This window comes from Hippocampus zosterae, chromosome 10, assembly GCF_025434085.1.
Source record: "Hippocampus zosterae strain Florida chromosome 10, ASM2543408v3, whole genome shotgun sequence".
NCBI classification, from domain to species: domain Eukaryota; kingdom Metazoa; phylum Chordata; class Actinopteri; order Syngnathiformes; family Syngnathidae; genus Hippocampus; species Hippocampus zosterae.
Window position 1 is genome coordinate 25,717,783 of NC_067460.1, and position 23,920 is coordinate 25,741,702.

Here is a 23,920-nt window from a genome sequence, read left to right on the forward strand (position 1 = left end):
CATTTCACAAAAGGCAAAAATCGTATTGGGGCGGGCTTAGGCCACATTCATTTGCATAAGGCAAATGAGTGACTCATCAAAACGGGCAACTTTTCAGAAAACAAGTCAAGCACGCTGTCATTCTTTATCCTTTGCTTATTTCCTCGGAATCACGTGACGGAAGTTATCACGGCACGCTCGGAAAGTGTTTGAAATGGAATATTCCCCACTTCCCAAACGTCGATGCCGAGTCCTAATTTGTTCAAATGGATTTCGGTCCTTTCGGGAATCGAGCTCAACCGTGGAGCGTTTTCATTGATCTTTTTTTTTAAGGTCAAAGTGTTGGCAGACCTTTGGTCAGAATAGGAATGAAGAAATGGGAGGTGCTCGGGAAGGAAATGAAATGTTCAAAGTCAAAAAAGCCCAGATATTTGAAACGACGTCTCCTCCTGCGCTCTCTCGCCAGAGTTACGAGAAGTGCTTCCTGGGCTCCTCGGAGACGGCCGACGCCAACCGAGTCTTCTGCGGCCAGCTGGGAGCCGTCTACGTTTTCGGCGAAGCGCTCAATCCGGCGCAGATCTTCGCCATCCATCAGCTCGGACCCAGCTATAAGGTACGATGACCTTGCGGGGGGGGCGAATTAGACCGCCAAAAACCCCCCCCCACAAAAAAATAAAAAATAAATGTGTCACTGGTGTCCCGCTGTTTGTGTGTAGCGTAGCCTCAATTTGAATGGCAGTCTCGCCGAGGGTTGAGGAGTCTCTGCTTTGCTGAACCCCCTGCGGGCGACGTTTTCCAATGTGTGTTTTTTCTAACCACGTTGACTGGTTTAGTTGTCTCATGCATGAACGCAACCCGTCTACGAATCTGTCGCTCCAAACGCTGCAGCTTCGCTTAGCTTCAAGATGGCGGATTGTGTCGACGTGAGCGCCGGTTGCCGCAGACAAAGATGACCGAGTTTGCGTTGAAAAGAAATGGGGGCGGCGGGACGCAAACTTGATTGCTCAGGCAAGCGGATGCGGGAGGTGACTGGCAACGTTGACGCACAGCTCATTTTGGGACGTCCTGGGGGGAGTGGAGGGGGGGGGTGCAAATTGATGAATTTAGCACTCGCGCGCAATGTAGCTTTCGCAACTTGAAACAAATTGCAGTGGCTGGTTTTGCATCTTGAAATGCCGCGCCTGCCTAGCTGGCAAATTGAGGGGGGGCTGGGAAAAATGGATGTATTCCGCTTGTGTAAACGTTTTTTTTTAAAAGCTCACTCCACAAATTGATCTTAACACACTGTCAGTTGTTCCTCCGTAAACAAACACAGTTCAGCTAAACTGTGCTAAGCTAAGCTAAGTTGTAATAAAGCTAAGCTGTAATGGGCAGCATTTTTCACAGCCCCGCTTTGTTCAGCGGAGAGATCGGTGCTGTTGAACGGTCTGCGGCTGGATGGATGGAGGTCTTGAGGAGCCGACGATGAGAAGAAAGGAGCGTTGGCGCGGAGTGCCGATGCGGATTTGGAGCTGGGAGTCGCGGCTTGGAGTTTGAAGCGGATTATGTGGGACAAGAGAAGTGAACAAATCTCTTTTCGTCAATGGACGCTACAGCTTCGTGTTTGCTTTCAAAACTTTGCTTGTAGCAGACGTGTACACATTTTCAGCATGATGTCTCTGATCCACTGGTGAAAGGACACTTTGAGACTAATAAAGGTTTTCTTATTTTCTTATTTTCTTAAACCTCTGGCTAGCAGACGACATGGCTAGCTATAGCCTTAGTCGGTTGTTTTATACCGTAGAAAGTCCCACTCATCAAACTGCCTGCCTCCAACTGACGGTGCATTTTTTTTTAAGGGGACAATATTGCACTTTCATAAAACAATTCAGTCGTAGTTTCAGGGGGGAGGGGGGACTTTTTTTCACATAGTGGCAGGTAGATTTGGATTATTTTTTTGGGTTAAATTGGCGTATGTATGCTAAGAACACGGAAATCGGGAAGGAGGCAAATATTTTTCACTGCATTGTCTGTGCAGGATGCCCTCGTTGGACCACATCTGAGATTTTTCCTCTTTTGCCGGCTTGGCAGTTCAACTAAACTCACCCCCCCCCCCCCCCCCAATCGCGCCCCCTTTCACTGGTGTTCAATTCTTGGCTTTGTCAAGTGAACTTTCCCTTGGAGTGCATCACAGGGATAAACCTCCGCAATCAACGGTGGCCTCTGGCAACAGGACAGAAAGTGACTCAATACACTCTGGAGTCTTGTTTTTTTTTGTGGGGGGTGACGGGGGGGGGGGGGGGGGTGACTCGGTGGCCAATGGACTGCCTGCTCCGATGCCTCCGGCTGTTTTTCAGCCACAGCTTCTGAGCTCATTACTTCCACACATGGATGGGCGTCGCCAGTCGCCGCGTTTTTTTGATTAAAAGATGCGAGAGACTCGGCGGTGGGCCGCGGGCGACGCCTTCTTTTTCCATCTTGATCGCGGCACTTAAAGCACAAAATTCTGAAATAGTCTGAGATGAGATAGTTTCCGTTACTTTTTATTTTTTTATTTTTTTTAATACATCAAGTTATTTGTCAAATAGGATCACGCTTTGTTTTCAGATTATTTTATTGTATCATCTCCACTATATGAAATCTAAATTTTTTTTTTAGGTGGCAAACACAATTTTAAATGCAGAATATGCCGACCAAAATGCAAGAGAAACGCGTCAAAAATAAAAACCAGGAAGATAAAAAAAGAGAAAATGCTCCGACAGATCCGTATCATTGCATATGCTTCGCATGTTGTGTGAAGCCGTGCATCTTTTCAGTCTGGCTGGCATTTGCAAATTCACTCATTGAAGATTTTTAGAACCTATCCTCTGCATTTTTGTTGTTTTCTTTATTTTTTTGGGGGGGGGGGGGGTGCTCAGGCCAAAGAGACAAAGTACTTCTTTGCTCAAGTCATAAAAGTCATAAAAAAAAAGTACAGCAGTGCCTCAAGACAGAAACGTAATTTGGTCTGTTCCCAAGCTTGGCTGCCATTTTGACATGATCCCACCCCCACCCCCACCCCCCCACCCCGCCTACTATTGTCTGAAATTGACGTCAGAGTACCTTGGGGCTCACATTACGAACGTCACGTGACCAAAGCCTGAAAAACGTTGTGAGCCGCGACAAGAGGCCCCCCCCCCCCCGCCCCCCCCCCCCCCCCCCCCCCTCGAGCCCAATGAAGACATCTTCATAGTCGCCGCAAATCATATCCATGTTGATCGGATGCGGAATCCGTACAGCGACATCCAATGGGCTCCTCATCACCTCGCCCCCCCCCCCCACCTCCAGATTAGGGGGGCGGGGCAAGGAGAACATGACCATTTTGAGTCGCTGCCATGAAAAAGGTGTTAGTGCCCCTACATCATTGCGAGAAGCTATATTTAAAAAATAATAATAATAATAAAAGTCCATATTTTGTTTGCTTGTCAAAAGTATTTAAGGATGCGGAGCAAAGCGCTGTCCCGTTTTTCCAATTTGTCGAACGGTCGCCGAGTCCATCGGCACGCGGCAATCCAGAACACGTCTTTTGGGTAAACGGATATTTTAATTTCACCCCTCGTTTGGTTTCCTTTCGTCCCCCCCCCAGAGCACGTTCAAGTTCAAGTCCGAGAGCGACATCCACCTGGTCGAGCATCACAAGCGAGCGTTGTACGACGGCAAGCTGGCGAGCGCCGTGGCGCTGGCCTACAACGCCCAAGCCACCGATGCGCAGCTGTGTCTGGAGTCGTCCCCCAAGGAGCACGGCTCCATCTTTGTGCACTCGCCCCACGCGCTCATGCTTCAGGTCAGGCAAACTCCTTGCAAAAAAACGTCACGCTTTACGAGTCTGGCACCGGGGAAGTCGTCGGGCTTGGAGCCATTTTGCCACTTTGCGCTGCCATCTGAGCCACTCGGATGGAGATCATATCTTCTGGTTGTGATTTTTTTTTTTCTTCCCCCCCCCCAGGATGTAAAAGCCACGGTGACTCACTCCATCCACCGGGCCATCCACTCTATCGGAGGCATCCAGGTTCTCTTCCCACTCTTTGCTCAGCTGGACTACCATCATTTGAACGAAAGCCAATTGGAGACCAGCGTCTGGTGAGCTCCACAAGTGAAAGTACAATTGATGCTTTCTGGGGTAGGGGGGTGGTGTGGGGGGGTTACATCGGAGTCTCGCCAACAAGCTAAAATGTTGGGCGTGCTTTTTTGGCAGTCATGAAGTCGCAGTGGCCACAAAATTGCTCGGCCGGCAGAGTGTGAATGCTAAGTGCCATCGGTTATTCTTGACACAAGAACGTCGGAGCGCTTTCATTGTGACACCTGCTAACGGTCTCGCTTTGTGAATTAAAAAAAACTAACAAAAAAAACCCTGAATTCCACGAACGTAGCTCCTTCGTACAAGAAAACGACCAGATACCCTGGCCATCAAATATTTGTTTGATTTAGTTTCAGAATAAGGGCGGCCCGGTAGCCCAGTGGTTAGCACGTGGGATTCACAGTGCAGAGGTACCGGGTTCGATTCCAGCTCCGGCCTCCCTGTGTGGAGTTTGCATGTTCTCCCCGGGCCTGCGTGGGTTTTCTCCGGGTGCTCCGGTTTCCTCCCACGTTCCAAAAACATGCGTGGCAGGCTGATTGTACACTCAAAGTTGTTGTGAATGTGACAGTGAGTGCGAATGGTTGTTCGTTTCTGTGTGCCCTGCGATTGGCTGGCAACCGATTCAGGGTGTCCCCCGCCTACTGCCCGGAGACGGCTGGGATGGGCTCCAGCACCCCCCGCGACCCTAGTGAGGATCAAGCGGTTAGGAAGATGAATGAATGAATGAATGAATAGTTTCAGAATAACGTCAAACAGCGATTTGTACTTTCCGCTAGACCTCAGCTCCGCAAAGTAACGCCATGCGTCGATGACTCTCATCGGTTAACGTCGCAAGCCGTCGTCCTCCTGATCCGGTCACTCCAAAGCCGAGCCGCGGATGGCGCCGGAGCTCTGATCCGGATCAGAGCTCCGGCTGTTGGCACCGGCGCCAACAGTTTGGCCAGAGAGCCCACCGTGAGCCAAAGCACTCCGCCTCTGAAGTCGTCTCTTATCTTTGCTCGCTGTCCTCCCGGCGCTGCCGCTTTGGAGTCTTTCCACAACACACGACTGTGTGTACAGTATGAGGGGGGGGGGGGGGAAGAAAAACCAACCGTACTTTTTTGGTAGTTTCGTCCAACGCATAATGTGCCTGTCAATAGCAACCTCGGAGAAACCTCCGGATGTGGATGTGGCCTTCGTCAAATGCATAATGTTCCCCTCCAGTCCTCTTGGTGGCGGTGATGAGCATTGCCAAAGGATTCAAAACTGCTGCACCATCACACATATATCTTTTCTTTTCTTTTTTTTAATATATTTTTTTAACCTTTTTTACTGCTCGGGCTAACTTGTTGGTTTGAACGCCTTCGATCCACAGCTAAAAATGTTAACTGAGAATTTTTTTTTTTTTTTTGCCTTATCCTGCACACAGTTGCACATCAAGAAAGCATGAGAGCGATAAACGCAGACGACACGGAGGCATTCCGTCTTTGACTTGCAATTGGAGGTCATCTTTTTACAAGACTCCTGCCTTTTTGAATGAATCATTTTTATTTTTATTTTTTATTTTTTTAATCTGAGCGAACGAGCGACTTGGCGCGGCGCAAACAGACGATGCGACACTTTGTATGCGTACAGCGCATCCCCGGGCCAGCCTGCGCCGGAGCGATTGTGTATTGTTGCGCTTGAGCGGAGGCCACCGGAGGACGCCCCGGCAAAGCCGATGACGGAGCGCCGCTCGCCGCCGCTGTCGCTCAGCCAAAAGCATCAATGCAACAATGGACAAGGCGCCTTTAGCCGACCTTTTGTGGCTCCTCGCTTGCATTCTACTCGCACGTGAAGCCCCTTAAGGTGACCTTCTGCGCAACATCAGCCTCTTTCCAGAAAGTCCCTCAGATCAGCATTCATATCGAGTCTTTCCGGACGGGTTTGTTTTGTTCAGAAGACTTGAGAGACGATGCGGGCTGGAAGTGGGAAGAATTGAACCAAGCATCCTTCTGGTGATTGGTTTCCTAACCCAGATGGTGTCCTACAAATGAGCATTCTACTCAAAAGAAAACGGGCAATTGATATTCATTCATTCATTCATCTTCCTAACCGCTTGATCCTCACTAGGGTCATGGGGGGTACTGGAGCCTATCCCAGCCGTCTTCGGGCAGTAGTCGGGGGACACCCTGAATCAGTTGCCAGCCAATCGCAGGGCACACAGAGACGAACAACCATTCGCACTCACACTCACACCTAGGGACAATTTAGAGCGTCCAATCAGCCTGCCACGCATGTTTTTGGAATGTGGGAGGAAACCGGAGCACCCGGAGAAAACCCACGCAGGCCCGGGGAGAACATGCAAACTCCACACAGGGAGGCCGCAGCTGGAATCGAACCCGGGAACCTCTGCACTGTCAAGCCGACGTGCTAACCACTGGACTACCGGGCCGCCCGCAATTGATATTGCACTTGCAAAAAAACAACAACAAAAAAAGAAAGATGGCGGTTGATGTTGCACTTCCTAAAAAAGAAAAATCACTTTTGATGTCAACAAACACTTAATGTGATGCTTTCTGAAAAAAAAACATTGCCGAAAGAAAACTGAATTAATGTTGCACTGTACTAAAAAAAAAATGTAGCACTTACCAAAAGGAAATAAACTATTGATGACGCCTTTCCCGAAAGAGTACACAAAAAACTTTCTGAAAAGACATTTGATTTTGTACTTTCCAAAATAAAAAAAAATAAACCACCGATGTTGCACATTCTCAAAAGGAAGACAATTAGCACTCCCCCCCCCCCTCAAAAAAGGGCCATTTTCTAAAACCGAAGACCAACCGTTGACATTGCACTTTACTAAAAAGAAAAGGAAACCATGTTGAACTTTTCAAGGAGACAACCCCCCCCCCCCCCGCCCCCCACCCTAAAAAAAGCAATTGGTGCGTGGTTTTGTGTTGGCAGTGCTACCCTCCTGTCCTTCCTGGTGGAGCTGCTGAAGAGCTCTGTGGCCATGCAGGAGCAGATGCTGGGCGGGAAAGGCTTCTTGGTCATTGGCTACCTGCTCGAAAAGGTAAAGCAAACATTTTTTTTCTTCTTCTTCGATGCTCAGACTGCTTTCCTGAGGAATCGCACCACTTTGTCAGTCGGGGGGCCTCGCCAGCTGACACAAAGTTCCCCCCGCCCCCTTCCTCGCTTGCGACCCGCCGCCAGCTTTCACACCCTGCCGTATGGCTCCATCTGTTCAAGATACTGTATGATTAAACCGCCTCCCTCGCTTGTGCCGTCTCCTCATTTTTCTCTCCTCTCGCCTTTTGCCGGAGCCCCGGCAGGGCAGAGATGTCGGCAAAGCGCATCGATGCAAAGTCACATTTGTCGGGAGCGATTACGCTCCTGTCATGCCCTCCTAGGTGGGCAAGGAGAGCCGCCATCACCGACGGGGCTTTCAGCCATTTATTGAGCGGGACAAAGAATCGATCCAAAATGAGATGCTACGCCGCCCACAGGGGCTACTCTCCAGTTGGCTGCGGGCTGCAACGTATGAGCCGCAGGTTATCGCTTTTTGTGTGTTTGGCAAGAAAAGACATTGATGTACAGTGAAACTCCTCTACAACGAAATCATGTTTTCCGCAAGAAATCTTTCACAACAGGGTTTTTTTCACTGTAGCAAATTTGATCTCAGATTTAAACACACATGCACACACAAATGTATGTGTACACGTTTTTCGTTGTATGGGGGGTAGGACTGTGGGAATGGTGCATGATTTTTCACACTAGTGGGTATTTTCACCCATGTAGGTTTCGTTGTAGAGGAGTTTCACTGTATTCTTTTCACGGGAATCAGACGATTGTGATGGAAGCGACGGGGCACCAGGATGAAATAGTCATGATTTTATTTTCCAAAGCCGCTGAGAGCCACCGCCGACCCCCCCTCCCCCACCCTAGATAAAACATAGTACCACCAGAGCCAAAATGGATGAGTTTTTCCGCAATATTTTTGAAAAGCGAGCCTTGAATCTGTGGGGGGCTGTCTGTAATTGCCTCTCATTTTTAGATTCTCCCGTTATTTGACAAGAAATGAAAAATGCCAACCGGCGGAGTCGCGTCCCACTTTCCTGCCGCGGGCAATTATCTTTTCCGTGTCAGTCGTTGACTTCCTTGTCGCCTCCTCCCACAGTCGTCCCGCGCCCACATCAGCAGCTCGGTGCTGGAGCAGTTCCTCTCCTTCGCCAAGTATCTGGACGGCCTGCCGTACGGGGCGGCGCTATTGAAGCAGCTCTGCGACCACATCCTGTTCAACGCCGCCATCTGGATCCACACCCCCGCCAAGGTGAGCCCGGGCTGGGTGGGGGGCCAACTCGTGTCGCTCCAAAAGGAGTTATCACACAAGCCGTGTTGGAAACACGCTTGTCTCCAGAAAGCAGCTGCTGCTGCTGCTGCTGCGACCCGCCATGAATAAATATGAGGGGGGGGTGAATAAATGCAAAATTGTCTGGAGGCTGGCCTGCCACTATCCTCGGCGGCAGACGGAGCGAGAGGGAGAAAAATGAGACAAACGTTGAGGTATAATGAAGTGGCTGAGAGCACTTTGAGCGCCACGGGCGGCGGTGCCGTCCCTCAGGACGCCGCCGTACCTTCTCCTGCGCTGGCCGGCGGCGCGGGCCGGTGTTAAATGGTGGCGGCGAGCAACACTTGGAGCCAAGAAATGTTTTGGGGGAGTGTCGCGGGAAGAAGAATTACACGGCTCATACTTTCACAAGTTTACTTTTTCGGGGCTTATACGTGAAAGCCCCACCGATTTGTTTCCCTGGATTCATAAATTTGAGGACCCCAGTCTGTCAGTCTTTCTAATTGACATTTTTGATCAAGTTTCCTCCCGGCAATAGTCAACTCACGTGCCACACATGTGTCAAACGCAGATCCAGCTGTCTCTGTACACGTACCTGTCCTCCGAATTCATCGGCACGGCGGCCGTCGACGGCACCATCCGGCGTGGCGGCACGGTGCTCCGCTTCATGCATACTCTCAAGTACTACTACTGGGCCGTCAACCCGGCAGGCGGCAGCGGCATCGCCCCAAAGGGTCTTGGTGAGTTGGCCTTGGCATTCCGTCCATCCCGCATTATAACCGCTCAGCCCATTTCTTTGGGGCTTTGTGGACCGCACTAAAACGGTCCACAAAGGGGGACGCGTGTGGGAACCGCTCAGCCCATTTTTTGGGGCTCTGTGGACCGCACTAAAACGGTCCACAAAGGGGGACGCGTGTGGAAACCGAAGGCTGACTTTGTGTTGTTAGGCCACTTTTATCCTGTCTGGTGGAAATCAAGAAGCAAATGGCACTAAAGTTCAATGAAAACAAAACAGAAGTGATGGTGTTTGGTCTCTCACTCAATCCTCCATTAAGTGTCCCCAGTTGGTCCATAACGCCGCTGCTCGCCTTTTTGACCGGTATTTGGAAGAAGGAGCACATGACTCCGACTGACTCTGGCCTCCCTTCGCTTGCTCACATTTTAGAGGTCTTTTGTTTCCAAATCTTTTTTCTAAACCTCTAAGACGGACCCGCCTGGAGTCTCGGGTCTGGAGAGCAGACACGATTAGCGGTTCTGGAGTTTGACTGTTTTTTGTGCTTTGTGCTCTCTTTCTTGTTCAGTTATTGTTTTAATGATTTTTTTGGCTCCATGAGCAGCACTTTGTATCCGGCGGTGGTTGTTTTAAAGATCTCTAGAAAGACACTTTGACTTCCAGAGTGAGTTCAGCAGTGACGGTTGAAAGGAGGGAAGTCAGTCACAGCAGTGTGCTGAAAGTGTCCTTGAACTGTCACTTTCACTCTCTGTTCTCATTCTCCCTTTTTCTTTTTTTTTTTTATTAGCATCCTATCACCCACCACTTTTTTCTTTTTTTTAATTCATCCCACGGCCCGCCTTGATGTAATCACCTCCCTGGCGGTGAAAGCTTTCATCTTAAGCGCGTAACACTTGTCGCGGGGTGATTTCTTCCATTGTTAGCGACACGCTTCACCGCTAATTTCTCGGAATACGTTAGCGTCTGATAGCGCCAGACGAAGACGGATTCCCCGCAGCTGCCGCCAGAGATGAGACAGCCGAGGCCTCCATTTCTTGAATTGATTCCCCGCTAAGAACGGCGGTGACCTTTTTTAGCTTTGGGTTAGCCGGGTTATGCTAACGGCACGCTCGCCGCTTCACAAATGAGGTCTTTTGTGCGAAAGGAAACTTGCATGTTAGCTCGTAAAACGTTTTTCAAAACCACAGGTGCAATTTATCTCGCGTAATCTCGCGTTTTATTGCCAATTAGGAAGTGCGGCGGCGGAATATGTTCAGTGCTTAAGCTGCACCTGGACAAACAAGAATAAAAGCTAATGCGAGAGCTCGATCAAAATTCCACCAATACAAAGCGAATGAAAGCAGCGATGAACGGGCCCGGGAAGAAATGAGTTATAATCGACATTCACCAAATTTGGTGTTGATCAGATCAACGTCTTCTTCAGGTAGACGTCTCGCGTTGTCTCGCAGCAAAGCGAGCGGAACGAGTTCGACTTTTATACGAGTTTGCTACCCGTTCCTTGAGTTTTCTGTTCAATTCCCATCCAGAAATAGAAATAGCTTCATGGCGTTGGAAATCGAATTACTGGCTGTTTAATTCTCCAGTAAATGAAACGACTGAAAAAAAAAAGAAGAACAATAATATATTCAGTTCAAAAAAAAAAAGAAATACTATTTAACATCTTTCTAGGCAACACGAACATTTCCTTCTTTTGAGGAATGAACGTCTCAGACGAGGGCAGCAGGAGCGCAGATTTAATCATCTTTTTTTGTTCCTTTCTTTTTAGGAATCGTTTTTCATCTTTTTTTTTAGCAAATGAACGACTCGGACGAGGGCAAGAGTGCGCCCTATAGTCGTGAAAATACGGTAATTGCTTTCTTGACCAACTTTAGCGCGTTTCGGGAAGTCGACCGCGCGGCTCTCGTCTTCGTTTTTAGGTTAGCGAACGATGCCGGTTTATACCTTCGTCGTTACGCAGCGGTCTCGGCCAATCGGAGCAGATGGACGACATACGGAATCCTTGCACCGAGACTCAAGTCGTCGTCGTCGTCGGGTGCGAAGACGAATCTCAAAAGGGGGGGGTGGCTTTCTTCCTGCAGGCGTTATATCACGCCGCCATTAATCCTCAGCTTTGATTTGGCGGCTCCGTCATCGTCGACTGAGGAATGAGCAAACAAAGGCGTTTCGGAAGAGAGAGCGGCGCAGGTAATGAAGTGTTCAATTATAGCGACGCGGGGAGGACGCCGAAGCCCCCCCGGCTCGGGTTTTTAAGAGTGAGGCCTTTCAAATGAAAGCCGTATATCATGCGGTTATGCGCCAAAGCCTCTCCGAGTTCCTTTTGAGCCGCGGAGTCGTCCGTCTCAATCGATGGCCCCTCCGCTCTTTGTCGCGCAGCCGTCATTCGCTAATGAGCAATGAAAAGCCGTTTTGCTCGCCGCCTGTCTGCGCGCGCCGTTTTAGCGGCCTCCCAGGGCTTAATGTCGCTTGAAGGCTTTCCCCCCCCGATGCCAAACCTGATGGATTGCCCTCACGGGCGCTTAATTGTGGTGCTTTTTCAAAAGTGTCCCCGCGTGACACCGCCAATATTTACACCCGCAAAGTCCCCGAGGAGCGCGGGGAATGTGCGGCATTTGGAGTATTGTTATCGGACGTGATGATCTTTTGTTGACGTTCATATTCCACGTGTGCCGGGCTCGTAAATGACAACAGCAACTTTGAATCGGAAGTGGCGCCAAAAGCATTTCTGAGATAGCTTTTTTTGAGCTTTTTTTTGTTGCACAAATGGCGAAAATCCACAATTGACCACCAGATGGCAGCAAAGAGATGCTGTTACTGCTTTGGCCTGAGCACAAAAAACGGATCGCAAAGATCGGAGGACTGTTTCAAAGCTGAACGCTGAGTTCCAAATCTGCGACTGATTTTAGTTTCAATTTGGTCCAACAGATGGCGCCATTTTTTTTGTTTTTGGACCACATTCACAGCATGAAGCAACAATGCATGTCATTACATATTAGACTTCATTTGAATGCAACTTTTTAGTGTCAAACGTTGACATGCAATCTTTGTCATATTTCAGTTTTTTCAACGTTTAGTCGCTGCTAATATTTTCCTCACGGCTCCTTAAAATACAGCGTCAAAATCAATGGCTCGTTTGGGTTGAACACGTGGGCCCACTGCACTTCTGTCCTTGAATCTTATCCACGACGGCGGTTCTCCGTCTAACAAGAAGACATACGGTCCGTTTTTGTTTTTTCTCTTTCATTACGTACAGTCGATAACAAGTTTGTCGGCGGCAGAGGAACAAATTCCGAACCGTTTATGTTCCAGTCTGCCGCTGCCCCCTGTCCAATCTTTTGCAAGCTCCATCAACGGTTCCAAGACCCCTGCAAGGAGGCTTTGATTTCCGTCCATGCCGTGACATAACCACCATCCGTCATGAACCCGAGGCGATGACTGCATTAATCACACGGAAATAAATCATTTTTCAATAAACTCCGCCTGCCCTTGGGTAACGCGAGGAGCGCCGTATAATCTGCCATCGGGAGAAACGAGAGCCGCGTTGAGCTGTTGAACATAATTGCTTGTGAATAACTCCGACGCATCGGCGCGCGCTAATGATGCTCTTATCAGCTCTTCCGCCGTCAGACTCTCATCTCGGCACAGTTTCACCCCCCCCCCCCCTTCACTCCTCTCTATTCATCACCGGCGAGACGCTTAACAGGTAGCCTCGTCCCCGAGGAGCATCATCATTGATTCGTGTTTGTCAGAGCTCTGTGGCTCTTGGCTTTTGTCGCCGCATGAACGGCCAAGGTGGTGTAACCCGCCTGACAGGCCAAACATGGAATCAAAGTAAAAAAAAAAAAGAAAAAAGTATTTGTCCAAACAAGGGGCTGGCGCGCAAAGTCCAGCCTTGCAGCCATTGCGGCTCTCTACACACAATATTGAAGGATATCACAGTTTATTTTATCTATCTATATAGATTATATCTATCTATATACTGTATGGCGGCCCGGTAGTCCAGTGGTTAGCACGTCGGCTTCACAGTGCAGAGGTACCGGGTTCGATTCCAGCTCCGGCCTCCCTGTGTGGAGTTTGCATGTTCTCCCCGGGCCTGCGTGGGTTTTCTCCGGGTGCTCCGGTTTCCTCCCACATTCCAAAAAATATGCATGGGAGGCTGACTGAACGCTCTAAATTGTCGCTAGGTGTGAGTGTGAGCGTGAATGGTTGTTTGTCTCTGTGTGCCCTGCGATTGGCTGGCAACCGATTCAGGGTGTCCCCCGCCTACTGCCCGAGGACAGCTGGGATAGGCTCCAGCACCCCCCACGACCAAGCGGTTCGGAAGATGAATGAATGAATGAATGAATGATATATACTGTATATATAGATAAATATATATACAGTATATATTTTGTGTGTGTGTGTAGTGGGAGTTGTCCAGAGGGAAAACCAAATGTAGTGCGTGCAAAATTTACCCACCCAACAGGTGAATGTGGCTCACAATGCATTGTGAGCTTGATCTCATCTTCAAAAGTCTTTTGCTTCTTTGCCCTTTTTGACTCTGCATGAGACTTGATTTTTAATTTAGGCTGTTTTAGTGTTTTCTTCCGTCTTTGTTATTCATTCAATCATTATGACCGCTTTTTATTACACTTCCGGAAGATCACCTTTGCGTGTCGCAGCAAAGGATGCTGTAAACGTTGGAAAGTTGATTCATGTGCTTTTTTTCTTTTTTTTCTTTTTAATCACAACCTCTTATGATTAAAAAGAAAAAAAAACCCCCATCCCGTTCAAGACGAAGCCAAGCGTGGAAAATGTGTGTCAAATATGGAGCCCCCTTTCTTCCAAATGCCGGGCATGGGTAGCTCATTATTGGTGACTTCAAACGCTAACTGCGCATCATTAAAAGCAACCAAGAGTAAAATAGGAAAACAATGTAAACAAGCAAATGTGCACGTTGCAGCGCTTCAGCTCTGTCTCTCTCGCTTTCGCTCCAGATGGTCCAAGGCCGACCCAGAAAGAAATCATCTCTCTGCGGGCCTCCATGCTTCTCTTTCTCAAACAACTCATCTTGAAGGTATCTCCCAGCCGACTCCGTGCCTCAAAGCCCCCCGACGAGCCCGACTCCGTCTTAGCCTTTAAAGGCGCCTGCTCGTCTCTTTTCTTTATCTTCCTGCCAAGCTCTTGCTTCAAAATAGAAGCACAGTTTGTCCTGGCATGTTTTCTTTATTTTTATTTTTTTCTCTCCAATCGGCACTGTAGCCATATTCAAGCTGGAGTGTCGTTTAAAAGCGGCAAATGACAGTTGAACGTCACCTCATTTCACTCCCCCCGTGTTGCTGTCCCAAGAAACCCCATCTGGATCACTCGCGCGCCGAGGCAGCTACATAGCTATGTAGCTATCTATGTAGTGTAGCTACGAAGTGTAGCTAGCTATGTAGCTAGCTATGTAGCTGCCTCGGCGCGCGAGCGATCCAGATGGGGTTTCTTGGGACAGCAACTTCGGGCTAGCTATGTAGCTAGCCCGAAGTTGACTACGGAAAGGCCCAATTTGCCCCAAGAGACGATATCAAATGCTTCACTCGTGGCCTTCTCCCAAAAGACTAAAATGGCCACTCCAAATCCCTTGCTAATGGAAAGGGGACAGGAAATGATTGCCAACAATTCATGATTCACGATTCCATATTTGCATACATATGACTGGAATTTGTCAAAGCTCGGTAACATTTCGTTTTGGGCTATAGCTAGCTAGCTATGTAGCTAGTCCCAAGAAACCCCTCTGGATCACTCGCGCGCCGAGGCAGCTACGTATCTAGCTACGTATCTAGCTACATAGCTAGCTACATAGCTAGCTACATAACTATGTACATACATACATGTAGCTAGCTATGTAGCTGCCTCGGCGCGCGAGTGATCCAGAGGGGTTTCTTGGGACTAGCTACATAGCTACATAGCTAGCTAGCTATCGCCCAAAACGAAATGTTACCGGTTTGATGCTGTATTGTTTGTTTTTTTTATTTTTTAGAATGTACTCAAAGAATCCAACGCTTTAATGCCATTGACGTACATATTTGTCGTGTAGAATTGGACGATTCCGATTTGTAAATCACGGTTCATAACAGCCATAGGTGCAATACCTCGGTGCCGTCGTCAACCTCTGATGTGAGAACAAGCCCTCTCCCCGTGACATCACAAAAGCAAAGTAGGAAAAGCAATCCCGGATAAGCGCCGATCGGCTCGAGTGTGTCTGAGATGAGAGTTTTGGTGACATGAAACATCCGAGGACTGTTTTGCCCCTACACCCCTGCCCGGCGCCTCAGGTCTGTGGACCAGTCTTTGCTAGACGTACCAAGAACTAAACTGAGGCTCAGAGGGGATCGAGCCTTTTCTGTTGCTGGTCCATCTCTCTGGAATGACCTCCCACTGAACATTCGGCAAGCCTCCTCGCTGCCCATCTTTAAATCCCTCCTCAAAACTCACTTGTATTCTTTGGCGTTTGACTCAGCATGACTTAGATTTGCTATTGGTTTTACTGCTTGGTGCTTTCTACCGCCTTATTACTTATTACTTATTACTGATTCGTCTTACTGTTTATTGTATATGTTAAAGCGCTCCATGTACAGCACTTTGTATGCAGCGATGGCTGTTTGAAAGTGCTCTATAAATACTGTTGACTTGACTTGACTTGACTTGTTTTTGAACCAAAACATGACATTGGGTCCTACACGGCTGTCTTTCAAGAGAGTATCTTTATGCTTGTGCGTAGGTAAATACATCAATACTGTGTCGGTCTTTTTACCCCCACCCTGATCTGTTTTGGGACAAACCCATTCATGGGCCAACATGATTATTGGTGAGCAGCGAAAATTAGGCAACAAAATATGTAACATCCGAGACCGAACACAAGAAATTCCGTACAAAAAAAAAATTTGGTTTTTGCGGTACAGGATCTGTCTTTTTTTGCTGGATTCGCTGATGAAAACTTGCCTTTCCGTATCACAGTTGAATTCACATCTCCCTTTTTTTTGAATTTCAGGATCGAGGTGTGAAGGAAGACGAGCTCCAGAGCATCCTCAACTATTTGTTAACAATGCATGAGGTACGCTGCGGCACGCGTCTTCACTTTGTCGGGCCACTTTTGAGCTGCCCAAGACTCCTCCGTGCGGTAGTTCACTCCTACCGGAAATATTTGATTTGATCTTTTTTTAAAGCTCCAAGCGTTGCCACTCATCTGCAAAGACTTTGAACAAGTTCATCGGAGTTGCGGGGATTTTTGCTCGTTCATCCGGAACGCAACCACCCATGCAGCTTGAAAATGCTGCCAACAACAAAAAAAAAAAACATTTAAAAAAAACAGCATTTGAGACTACAATTAAAACTAAGGAGGGGGATCAAATTGTTCGGGAGTGATCCAACTTTTCGGATCGAAAGATCACACTCTTGCATTCTGCATGGGCACGTCGGTCGGGAAAAAAAAAAAAAAAAAAAAAAAGACGGCCATCCCTGAGCATGAACGTGAACTTGACCAAGATTTCAAAGCTCGGCCTTCTCCCGTGCAATTTTGTCCGTAGGACGAGAACCTCCACGACGTGTTACAGCTGCTGGTGGCCCTCATGTCCGAGCACCCGGCCTCCATGATCCCCGCTTTCGACCAGAGAAACGGAATACGGTGAGTCCGCGGCCGCGCTTGAGCTGTTCAACGTGTTCATGGCGTCAAAATCCAACCCAGAAGCGCCTCCGCCTTCGGAATCTGACGCATGCATCAAATCAACTCAACTGGCGTCATTTTATTGGAGGAAGTTGACGCTTGTGCCATTTTCTTTTTTTTTTTTTTTTTTTTTTTTTGTCTTTTGTGTGTCTGGCAGGGTGCTCTACAAACTTCTGGCATCCAAGAGTGAAGGCATTCAAGTGCAGTCGCTCAAAGTGCTCGCCTACTTCCTCAAACATTTGGGACACAAGTAAGTGATTCGAACTTTAAAAAAAAAAAAATCCCAGCCTATCCCAGCCGTCTTCGGGCAGTAGGCGGGGGACACCCTGAATCGGTTGCCAGCCAATCGCAGGGCACACAGAAACGAACAACCATTCGCACTCACACTCACACCTCGGGACAATTTAGAGTGTTCAATCAGCCTGCCACGCATGTTTTTGGAATGTGGGAGGAAACCGGAGCACCCGGAGAAAACCCACGCATGCCCGGGAGAACATGCAAACTCCACACAGGGAGGCCGGAGCTGGAATCGAACCCGGTACCTCTGCACTGTGAAGCCGACGTGCTAACCACTGGACTTACCGGGCCGCCTTATTTTCGGAATAATATTTTCAAAATAAAGGCAGCGTATTTCAAAATAATTTTTCCACACAGACGAAAGGTGGAGATCATGCACACCCAAAGTCTCTTCACCCTCCTGGGCGAGAAGCTGCTGCTGCACGGCGGCGGCGGCGGCGGCGGCATGAGCGTGACCACCTACAACGCGCTGTACGAGGTAAAGCCGCGTCGCCGTGCAATGGCGACACCGACGGGAATCGTGACCGTGCTTGCCGTCTGCTTCTCCCTACGTCAGATTCTCACGGAGCAGGTGTGCACGCAGGTGGTCCACAAGCCGCACGCCGAGCCCGACTCCAGCGTCAGGATTCAGAACCCAAGTAAGTCCGGCGTTGGACGCGCGCGGCGGGCCGAGGACGGACGGATTTGTATTCATTGATCTCATTTGAAAAAATGGTTCCGTTATTTATCCATTTTTTTTATTTTGATAAATAACGGATAAATAAAATTGATAAATAAATTGATTGATTTATCAATTTTATTCATTTTCTTATTTTTTTATTTTTTTATTTTATTTTTATTTATTATTTATCCCCCCCCTCCCCCGTTTGTGTGTTTGTGGGCTCGCCGTACGTAACAGTGATCCTCAAAGTGATGGCGACCCTCTTAAAGAACTCGGCCCCCGGCGCCGAGCTGATGGACATCCGCCGCCTCTTCCTCTCCGACATGATCAAACTGTTCGGCAGCAGCCGAGAGAACCGACGGTAAGCGGCACCGCCACTCCCCCCCCCCCCCTCCCGATTATCTTCCTGATCGTCGCGTCGAAGGGAAGAAGAGCGAGGGGGGAAGCTTGCGCCGGGCTCACGTTGATCATCTCGTCATTTTCCGACAGGCCCGTTTGCTTACGTCTTCCATGCTGTTGGTTTCTTATTATTTTTAATATAATAAGATAATATTTTATTATATATATATAATAATAATATTGCGCGTACTGGGGAAAAAAAAACACGTTTTTTTCTCATCGCAATAAGAGTCTGGACAAATTTAACAAACATGGGTGACCTCGAACGAACTCTGAGGCGAGGGCAACGTTCAGCGCCTTCGAAACCAGTCGCAAGCGGTCGTCATGGCAACGTAGGTCCGCTCGTGGACGGCCCTGCGGTCGAGGAGGTTGCGAGGTGAGTCGTGTCTCGCGTGGATGAGACGGGGCCCACGCGCTCAAAACTGGCTTGGAAAAAAAAAGAAGAAAAAATCGGGGTTGACATTGGGCTGTCGCCGGATGCACATATGAGCGTCAAAAGACTAATTGAATATTAATTTATATTGAATATTAATATTTGAATATGAATATTTTTGTGCCTCACAGTGTTAACAAATAAATCAAAATCATTGCAGTTGCCCTGCCGCCCGCCCCCCCCCCCAACTCTCTGCCCACTCTTCCATGTAGTCCTGACATCAGAATGTATTTGTTCAACTCCCCCCCCCCCTTTTTTGAAACCCATTTGCCGAAATCACTGGCGGAAAATCAGCTGAAAGGAAAGTTAATTGTCGTGCTAACGTGCGAGTGTTCCAACGTTTTGCTGTCAAGTGGCACAATTGGGCAACGTGGCATGAAGAGAGAAAAAAAAACACCCCAGGAAAAAAAAAACACCCCAGGAAATTGGCCTCTCCCAAATGCACATTTTGAAGAGGGCCCAAGTCATGATTCCCGTTTGTCTTATGGATTGTTGTTTACTTTTATAATGTCCGATAATGTGCATTTTGATCTTACGCAGATCTTTTTTTGGGGGGGGGGGGGGGGGGGGGACTGTATTTCGCATTAAAATGGAACTGAGCACTTTTGACCTGTCATGAAATTCTCACCAAGGGTACTGCAAGTAAAAAAAAAAAAAGAAAAAAAAAAGCGCCGTAAAGGTCAAAATGTGGACCCGGCTCTCATAGTTGACCTTTGGCATCGGCGCCATCCCGGCTTACAGATGCCTGCTGCAGTGTTCGGTGTGGCAGGACTGGATGTTCTCTCTGGGCTACGTCAACCCAAAAAGCCCGGACGAGCAGAAGGTCACCGAGATGGTGTACGACGTCTTCCGTATCCTGCTGTACCACGCCATCAAGCACGAGTGGGGGGGCTGGCGCGTGTGGGTGGACACGCTCTCCATCGCGCACTCCAAGGTGAGTCACAAAAAAAACAAAAAACAAAAAACAAAACAAAAACGGCTTTATTTTTGGTGCACTTTTTTTCAAATGGCATTGAAGCATTTATACAGGGATGGCATTTTTTCGCCCATATGTGGAAATCCGCGGCCCGGTAGTCCAGTGGTTAGCACGTCGGCTTCACAGTGCAGAGGTACCGGGTTCGATTCCAGCTCCGGCCTCCCTGTGTGGAGTTTGCATGTTTGGGTTTTCTCCGGGTGCTCCGGTTTCCTCCCACATTCCAAAAACATGCATGGCAGGCTGATTGAACACTCTAAATTGTCCCTAGGTGTGAGTGCGAGTGCGAATGGTTGTTCGTCTCTGTGTGCCCTGCGATTGGCTGGCGACCGATTCAGGGTGTCCCCCGCTACTGCCCGGAGACAGCTGGGATAGGCTCCAGCACCCCCCCGCAACCCTAGTGAGGATCAAGCGGCTCGGAAGATGAATGAATGAATGAATGAATGTGGAAATCCGCCGTTTAATTTCTTAAATTGATCATTTTTGTGAATCGTCTAAATCCGTTGAGAAAATTTTAGGGTGTGGAGGGGGGGGGGGGTCAGGTACCTTATCGTCGAGTTTTCACGAGCTCTCTCGATCAGTCTTTCCATCTTCCGATTAGAAACAGCCCCGCGATTGGACGCGTATGATATCTTACATGTTGTGATTGGTCGCCCAGCACAGGCCACGCCCCTTTCCGCTTTTTTTCCCCCCCCCATCACTAGCCATTGCCATCCCTGTTTATAAACAAGAGCTCAAGACGTCTTCAAGCAAAGTAAAAAAAAAAGAAAACAGAAAAATTGCTCACTTCAATTACTCAATGAACAAGATTTCGGACACCATTTAAAAAATTTTATTTTGAAAGACGTGAATCAAGCGCTGCGGGGAATGAGTCCATCCTCATATCGCTGTTGCCAAAAACAATGAGCGCTTTTTTTTTTCCGCTTTACTTTAAATGTGCTCGAGTGAAGTGATCAAAAATGGCAGTCGTGGTCTGCGGAGCGCAACCGCCACAATAGTACGAGGGAATACCGCACCGCTTATTTCCGAATTTGTCTCTACGCTGCCTCGCAGGTGACATACGAGGCGCATAAGGAGTACCTGGCCAAGATGTACGACGAATACCAGCGTCAAGAAGAGGTGAACATCAAGAAAGGGGAGAAAGGTTCGGTCAGCACCATCTCGGGTCTGTCGGCTCAGACCGCCGGCACGACGGCCTCGGTGGACATGGCGGAAACAACGGACGGCGGCTCCCGCTCGCCGGGCAGCGACGGCGCCGATTGGCACGACGGGCGCAAGCCGGAGGGGAGCGCGGCGGTGGGTGGCATCGGAGCGGAAGTCCGGCACCTCCTCGTGGACATCAAAGCGGAGAAGGTGGAAGCGACGGAGGTGAAGATGGACGACGTGGACCCGCTGATGGAGGCGGAGTGTCTGCTGGGCGACGTTTACGGCACCGTGATGCCGCCGAAGAACGGCGCGACGGAGCGGCGGATCTCGGCTCCTCTGATCTCGCTGGACGACGACAAAGACGGCGTCCCTCAGGGCAGCGCTTTCTTGTTACCCGACTTGCACCCGGATCGTCCTTTGGGACCGGGCGAAGATCTGCGCCTTCTGGCCACCTCGGAAAAGGATGAGCTCCAAGTCTTGGCGGAGGGGGCCTCGATCCCAGTTGCGGTGCCCTCTCAAGGCGACCTTTCGGCCTTGTGGAGCGGGAGCGAGAAGCCCTCGGACACGGCGGAGGATGGCGAGGAGATAAAGATTCAAACCAGGACAACCACGCAGGTTAGACTACACGTGTGCTGAGAATCAAAGTCATTGACGACGCTGCTTTTCCGATAAGGTCAAAGGTTCCTATCATGTTGCGCTTGGAAATTTGTAGACGTAGGGAGACCAACCTGAGCCGAGATTCCAACTCTGTACTTCCTGAACCCGAGGCAGAACGTGCTAACCACCATGCCATCGTGCTGCCTTTGCGAATTCCCGCCATGATGCTGATGATCAAGAAATGTCTTTTTGAGTTCGTGTTCAATTCGCCGCCGCTGATGCACTTGAACAGGCTGCTTTTCGTTGCGTCTTGCTGACTTGTTCGTTTCATGTTTATTGGCGGCACTGAGGTGTTGTCGTCGTCGTCATTTATTATCGCGCCGCCCGGGGAGGGAGGGAGGTCGTCTGAGGGACACGTTGCATTTTCATCATTCCTTGTGAATGAACTCGGTGATGTCATTTCTCATGAAGCGTATGAAGTTTTACCCGACGCGACAAAAAAAATTATGCAACTAGCATGCTAAGCTAACTAGCATCCATCATTCATTCACCGAACCATCTCGCATTTCAAGCTAACTACCATCCATCATTCATTCGCCGAACCAACTGGCACGCTAAGCTAACTAGCATCCATCATTCATTCACCGAACCAGCTCGCACGCTAAGCTAACTAGCATCCATCATTCATTCACCGAACCATCTCGCACGCTAAGCTAACTAGCATCCATCATTCATTCACCGAACCAGCTCGCACGCTAAGCTAACTAGCATCCATCATTCATTCACCAAACCAGCTCGCATGCTAAGCTAACTAGCATCCATCATTCATTCACCGACCCAGCTCGCATGCTAAGCTAACTAGCATCCATCATTCATTCACCGAACCAGCTCGCACGCTAAGCTAAATAGCATCCATCATTCATTCACCGAACCAGCTCGCACGCTAAGCTAACTAGCATCCATCATTCATTCACCGAACCGGCTCGCATGCTAAGCTAACTCGCGTCCATCATTCATTCACCGAACCAGCTCGCACGCTAAGCTAACTAGCATCCATCATTCATTCACCGAACCAGCTCGCACGCTAAGCTAACTAGCATCCATCATTCATTCACCGAACCAACTTGCACGCTAAGCTAACTAGCATCCATCATTCATTCACCGAACCAACTCGCACGCTAAGCTAACTAGCATCCATCATTCATTCACCGACCCAGCTCGCACGCTAAGCTAACTAGCATCCATCATTCATTCGCCGAACCAGCTCGCACGCTAAGCTAACTAGCATCCATCATTCATTCGCCGAACCAGCTCGCACGCTAAGCTAACTAGCATCCATCATTCATTCACCGAACCAGCTCGCACGCTAAGCTAACTAGCATCCATCATTCATTCACCGAACCAGCTCGCACGCTAAGCTAACTAGCATCCATCATTCATTCACCGAACCAGCTCGCACGCTAAGCTAACTAGCACCCTTCCATACATCTAACCGGTTAGCATGCTAAGCTAACTCGTATCCGTCCATCCATTCGACTAAAATAACTTGACAATTGTGGCCAAAATAAAAATGTTTTGACCAATTTGGTCATCACGATTATTAATCACCGTTATCCGTAATGTGAGGCGAAAACGTTTTTTTTATATTTTGACTTCCCAACAAACAACATGTAAAGTTTTTAATGAAAATATGAGTTTCGGAAAAAGGACATGATCATGTTAGAATTCATGATGAAAACAAAATCTGAAAATTGACTACACTTTGAAAAAGTGCTCGATTAGATTTCGTAACATGTAAAATGGAAATATCGCCAACGATCGTGTTCATTTAATCCTGGCCGCCAAATTTGCAATCACCATTAGATTAATTTTTCAAACGACTTTTCTCTTTCAGAGCCTAAACAGCCGACTTGGCAGTCCGACGGACGGAGCCCATTTGCCGGCCGAGGGCGCCCTGCCAGAGCGGGACTACGAACAGCAGCAGCAGCAGCAGCGGCGGCGTCAGTTCAGCCCGGGCCCTCGCACCACCATGTTCCGCATCCCGGAGTTCAAGTGGTCGCCCCTGCACCAGAGGCTCCTGGCCGACCTGCTCTTTGCCCTGGAGAGCGACGTGCACGTCTGGAGGTCGGCGCGCGCTCGCGCTCGCACACGCACGTGTCGACTCGCTTTAACGGGGGTACAATATCGGCTTTCTTTCTTTTCTCTCGGCCGCAGCCATTCCAGCAAGTCTGTCATGGACTTCGTCAACAGCAGTGAGAACCTCATTTTCGTCCACAACACCATCCACCTCATCTCGCAGATGGTGGACAACATCATCATTGCCTGCGGTGGCATCCTGCCGCTGCTTTCAGCCGCCACTTCTCCGTCTGTACGTGCTCACTGTGAGGCTGTAGTGACACCTAGTGGGTGGATGGGTTCTGCACACAACATGATTTGTTTGAAAGACTTTTTTTTCCTGCTTTTTTTCAGTTAACTTGCAACTTTTCTAAATGAATTGTATTACTTTGTTTATGAATCAGCCCTGTTTTTTCCTCTCCCACAGGTTTTCATAATAATTATAATAATAATAATGATGCAATCACATGAATATATAAAGACATAATATCTCAACTT

The 23,920-nt window shown here is 48.8% G+C and overlaps 2 protein-coding genes and 1 long non-coding RNA gene across 3 annotated transcripts in view; 2 read left to right on the top strand and 1 right to left on the bottom strand.

Moving 5' to 3' along the window:
* The window catches only part of LOC127608577 (high mobility group protein B1-like), a 201,297-nt gene that overhangs the window by 176,192 nt on the left and 1,185 nt on the right, over positions 1–23,920 (bottom strand). The gene's annotated exons all lie outside the window — the stretch shown is intronic.
* The window catches only part of LOC127608545 (neurobeachin-like), a gene marked incomplete at its 3' end in the record, with an annotated part of 68,654 nt that overhangs the window by 20,861 nt on the left and 23,873 nt on the right, over positions 1–23,920 (top strand). Inside the window, 16 exon segments of the mRNA XM_052077666.1 lie at positions 446–592; positions 3,584–3,781; positions 3,944–4,077; positions 7,001–7,109; positions 8,214–8,366; positions 8,956–9,124; positions 14,091–14,170; positions 16,130–16,192; positions 16,665–16,762; positions 16,959–17,051; positions 17,456–17,576; positions 17,655–17,736; positions 17,997–18,120; positions 19,333–19,525; positions 20,618–21,325; positions 23,202–23,675. Coding sequence (XP_051933626.1) covers positions 446–592; positions 3,584–3,781; positions 3,944–4,077; positions 7,001–7,109; positions 8,214–8,366; positions 8,956–9,124; positions 14,091–14,170; positions 16,130–16,192; positions 16,665–16,762; positions 16,959–17,051; positions 17,456–17,576; positions 17,655–17,736; positions 17,997–18,120; positions 19,333–19,525; positions 20,618–21,325; positions 23,202–23,675 — 2,946 coding nt within the window.
* On the top strand, positions 21,171–23,489 carry LOC127608581 (uncharacterized). The gene is made up of 3 exons (XR_007964280.1): positions 21,171–21,325; positions 21,423–21,560; positions 23,202–23,489. It is a non-coding gene; the product is annotated as an uncharacterized LOC127608581 (long non-coding RNA).